Source organism: Delphinapterus leucas, chromosome 15 (genome assembly GCF_059928025.1).
Source record: "Delphinapterus leucas isolate spDelLeu-1000000601 "Yukka" chromosome 15, BTC_Dleu_Yukka2, whole genome shotgun sequence".
In the NCBI taxonomy this organism is placed as follows: Eukaryota; Metazoa; Chordata; class Mammalia; order Artiodactyla; family Monodontidae; genus Delphinapterus; species Delphinapterus leucas.
This window is the reverse complement of record NC_143143.1, coordinates 62,283,496-62,288,131: the sequence shown is the minus strand read 5'-3', so window position 1 is coordinate 62,288,131 and position 4,636 is coordinate 62,283,496. Positions and strand designations below refer to the sequence as shown.

Sequence of the window (4,636 nt, the reverse complement as noted above, 5' to 3'; positions counted from 1 at the left end):
CTGGGGCATGAGCAGGGGAGAGAAGAGAGCGGACACGCTTAGTGCCAGCCTGCCGTGGCCAACTGGGTGTCCCCCTACCTTCTCACTGATCTCGTGGTGAAGCTGAAGACTGGCAAGGGGAAGGGGCCTGCCCCAGGTGGGCAGCGAGGGGCAGGTGGGTCTCACAGTCATGGTGGACCTTCATCAGTACCAGGGCCCGTGCACTGCCTTGGATGCTTACCACCACTATGGTAGGTTATTAACCCACTTTACAGATGGGGCACAGTTACACAGCCGGGAAACAGAAGGAGCTGGGATTTGAACCTGGGGCTAGAGGGCTAAGAGCCCAAGGCCCAAATCCATTGACTCAGGACATTTCCTGTGGGGGCAGGAGGGAGTGGGAGTCTTCCTGGGGAAGGGCCTGGGAGCTCGCTGGGAGATGGGGCTGACCTCGGGGGCCAGTGCCAGAATGACAAAGGCAGCAATGGCCATAGCTGTCACTTCTTCACTCGCCACAGTCCCCAGAACAGTACAGTGAGACTCCTGGATGCTGGAGCACAGGAAGTGGGGGCAGGAGAGGGGCGTCCAGGGCCCCTGGCTTTAGGAACAGAGAGCCACCATGAGCCTGTCTCAGCCTACAGTCCTCTCCACCTGAGTGCGCTCTGTCACTTTCGTTACTCTCTCATGGGGATTTTTATCTTGCAGCATTTGAACTCCTTTGCAGAGTTCTGAGGCCTGGGCAGGGATGCTAGGGAATCTGGGGTGTGGTGGGGTTTGCTGGGCCAAGTGGAACTAATCTAGGACCTTGGTATCAAGACCTGCCTAGCCCACCAGGGCCTGAGTGGGGCCTGTTCTAGGGCTCATGGGAAGACAAATGGCCACAAAATGCCAGGAGCCCAGAAGAAAACAATAAGGGTCACTGTTTGAGACCGCCTCCCTGAAGTCAAATGTCCTCAAACTAGGGGTGAAGGCCATGTTTTCCAGCTCAGCTGTCTATGTCTCCTTTTATGAGCTTTCTTATGGCTGAAGATGGGGTGAAGGTGAGGGGGGAAACAGGGCAGTGGTAAATCCAGTGGTAAAACCAGGAAAGGGATGAGGCAAAAAGGCAGCACTGGAAAGTTCCTTAGAGTTCAGACAGGCCAAGGCCACCATTTTACAGACAGGGCTCTGGGGCTGGAGGAGGTTTTTAGAGCAGAGAAGAAAGGCTGGGCCACAGGCAGGAAGGGCAGGAGGCTGAAATGTGACCCTTGTGTAGGCGGCTATGGTAGCAGGTTTTGCTTGCCCAACACTGGCTCCTGTTTTCCTTCTTCCTGGTGTCTCGGGTACCCACTCCCTACTTTGTGGTCCTATTGGGGCTGTCGGTCCTAATACAAAACCTAAGCTAGTCAATCAGAGTATGCCATCCTACTGGACATGAGGAACAGTGAGGGATGGCATGTAGCCTGGGCCAATGAGTGTCTTCCCTGGGATTTGTAACATAATGATAGAAGAAAGATGTTCTTTTAGTTCTAGAGCTGCAAAGCTGAGAAAAGGAGACTCTAGGGCTGCTATTGGTCATCCTTCTATTTGTGGAAAGATCCTGCCTACAGATTGAAGCCAAGAAAACACACACAGAGCTGAGGAATAAACACAGAGCCCTGATACCATCTGAGCTGCTGGATCTAACCAAGCCTGAAGCTAGAACTCCAACTTCTTATTAAACTTACATCAGCCAAAACATTCTCTTTTTTGCTTAAGCCAGTCGGGACTGGTTTTGGTCACTTTCCATTCAAAATAGTTCTGATTAATAAGGGCTGTAGAGAAGGGAAATTAGATTTGTTCTGCAGGAGTCCAGGAACAAGACTGTGGTCTGAAGATGGAATTTACAGGGAGGCAGATTTCAGTGTGACTTAAGGAAGGCCTTGATAATGACAGGAGCTATCCAAAGAGAATGGGAGCATCAGGAGGGAGTGTCTTCTGTTGCTGGATGTGCCAGGGCAGAGGTGAGCGAGCTTTTTCTTAAAGGACCAGATTATAAATAGTTTAGGCCACGTGGGCTCTGTCAAAACTACTCCACTCTGCCATTGTAGTGTAAAAACAGCCTTGACAATAATGTAAATGAACAAGCACGGCTGTGTGCCAATAAAACTTTGTTTACAGAAGCAGGCCTGCTGGCCCATGGGCTTACAGTTGGCTGACCCCTGAGCTAGATGATCACTTGTTGGGATCGCTGGAGAAGAGGGCAGTCAGCAAACTGGAAGCAGGGGTGCAGCACCGCACTCAAATATCTGGACAGTCCTTTCCAACCTGACATTTTTGGGAAAGGGAATTCCAAGCTTCACCCAGCTGACCTATGCCTCTAGTTTGGGAATACACCCTGGTTATAAGCAGAGGACTTCTCGGTTTGGGGTCCTGGATACCCAAAGTACAGCGGGTAAAACTGTCTTCAGCGTAAGCTCCAGAGGTAACATGAGGTCCGCCAGAGCGACCCCAGACTCCTCTCAATGGCCCATCTGGTTTGTGTTACACACAAATCTAATAAGCCTGCTGTGGGGATCTGTCTGTATTCTTGCTCTTACGCCGCTCTTTGGGGACAGTGAGCTCTGTGAGTACAGCCGAGTTCCTAAATCTGAGTGCTAAAGGCTATTTCAGCAGTTTCTGCTTTTACCTTTATTAACTCTTCTCATTTACTTTCATTCTTTCAAGTTACTGTTTTTTTTTTTCTGTCATCTTGAGGTGAACACTGTGTTAGTCTCTCTTATTTCCTCTTGAAAGCACTCTAAGGTGACATACTCCCTTTAAGTTCTGCTTTGGTTGTATCTCACAGGTTTTGCATACAACATTCTCACTGTCATTTATCCTGAAGGCTTTTGTCACCCAAACATACTCTCTTTCCTAAAAAGATTATGTTCTAAGAGCAGGAACAGTTCTAGGATGACTTTGGTCCTCCTCATTCTTGGCAGAAAAGTAAGACTTAGACACTTGGGGTTTTTCCCCAGCACCCTCCCCGCCACAATCCTGCCCTGAAAGGGCTAGGGGGCTCCCTCATGCAGGGTGGTACCTTGTTAACAAAATAAAAGATGGCATAGACCAGGACATAGAATGCAGATCCCCCGGAGACTAGGAAATTCCTCCACCACCAGCGGTAATCCTGAGGAGGAAACAGAGAAGGGTCATAGCTGTCTCCAGGCAGAGCCTCTTCCCCAAGTTTCAGAGCTGCCTGAGGACTAAAGACCCTGGGTAAGAACTGTAATATTGGGGCTGACGCGAAGCTTTTTATACCTTGACTGTGATGGCGGTTACACAACTGTGTGCATTTCTAGAAACTTACAGAAACTGTAGATTAAAAAGGGTGAACTCCACTGTTTATAAATTATATCTCAGTTTAGAAAAATCAGCAACAACAAAAGAACATTATTAACAACATTAGCATTTCTTGAGCAAACGCTCACCATGTGCCACATATTGTTCTAAGTGCTCCATGCGAATCAGCTCATTGAGTCTTCGCAGCCGCCCTGTGAGTTAGGCCCGGAAGGCACACGGAAGTTACACGACTGCCCAAGATCCAGAGCTACTAGCAGAGGAGCCAGGGTTTCAGCTCAGGCTGTGTCCCAGAGCCCTTGTTTCGCCCATCGAGAGCTAGTCCCCAGACGGAGGGCAGGTCACCCAAACTGCATCAGCTGTTGAAGAAACCACTACTGGAGTGGACTCAGTACTGACGAGTCTACTGTCGTTAGGTCGTGGTGACTTCCCTGCAAGGCTATGCAGTGAGGTAGGGATCATTAACTCTAGTCTACAGCTGAACAAATGGAGGCTCGGCAAGGGGAAGTGATGTACTTGCCCAAGACCTCATGGCCAGAAGAGGCAGGACCACATGAGAAACCCAGACAGCCTCACTGATCCAATTCAATACTGGCCCCAGCTGCCCCCACCCCAAACTGCTGGCCCCATTCCCCTCACCTCTGCACACAGCTGGAAGTATACCATGACGATGCTGATTTGCGAACAGGACACCACCAGGATGATGAAGACGAGGAACAGGAAGCCGAAAAGGTAATAGAACTGATTCTCCCAGATTGCCTGTGGATATACCACAGCCGGCCTTCAGGTAGCCTGCCCCCACTCCCCTGGCATTCCCGGCTTGTGCTCGGGAACTCCATCCCTTAGTCAGGACTGGCAGGAATGGAGACACCATCATGACACCACTGGGGCCTGTGAGCCTGGCTCGTGGCTGACTGGTCTCTCCTCCCTGGAGCAAAGGGTTCCTAGGGAGGGGCCGGGGCATGGCTGATCCTGAGATGGGTGGCCCCCGCCTGAACTCAGCAGCTTGCGGAAAATAATGAATCCCACCCCAATCAAAATTACACAGCAGCCACCACTACCTGGGGCAGCTCACCACGTGCCAGGTATAGTGTTACGTGCTTTACGCACAACACCACGTGTCGGCCTACGAAAGCATGGCATTTTACAGTGAAAGAAGTCAAGGTTCAGAGAGGCTGGTGATCGGCCCAGTGTCACACAAACAGAACACATGTAGACCCCCTGCCCAGGCAGCCAACCCGTCCTAGGCAGGGCGGGGTGGGCGAGGGGGTCTCAGCAGGGACAGGCTGGGCCACTCCAGAGGAGTGGATGCTTGTCCAGCACTGACTTATTGCAAGACCCTCCCTCCATGCTAGGC

The 4,636-nt window shown here is 51.0% G+C and overlaps 1 protein-coding gene across 5 annotated transcripts in view; it reads right to left on the bottom strand.

The window, feature by feature from the left end:
* Positions 1 to 4,636, bottom strand: part of TM9SF4 (transmembrane 9 superfamily member 4) — a 56,741-nt gene that overhangs the window by 1,939 nt on the left and 50,166 nt on the right. For all 5 annotated transcript variants that reach the window (XM_089896685.1, XM_022592715.3, XM_022592716.2 and 2 more), the window contains 2 exons: positions 3,919 to 4,038; positions 3,020 to 3,109 (listed from right to left, as the gene is read on the bottom strand). In XM_089896685.1, the coding sequence (XP_089752811.1) occupies positions 3,020 to 3,109; positions 3,919 to 4,038 (210 nt within the window). The remainder of the gene's footprint in view (positions 1 to 3,019; positions 3,110 to 3,918; positions 4,039 to 4,636) is intronic.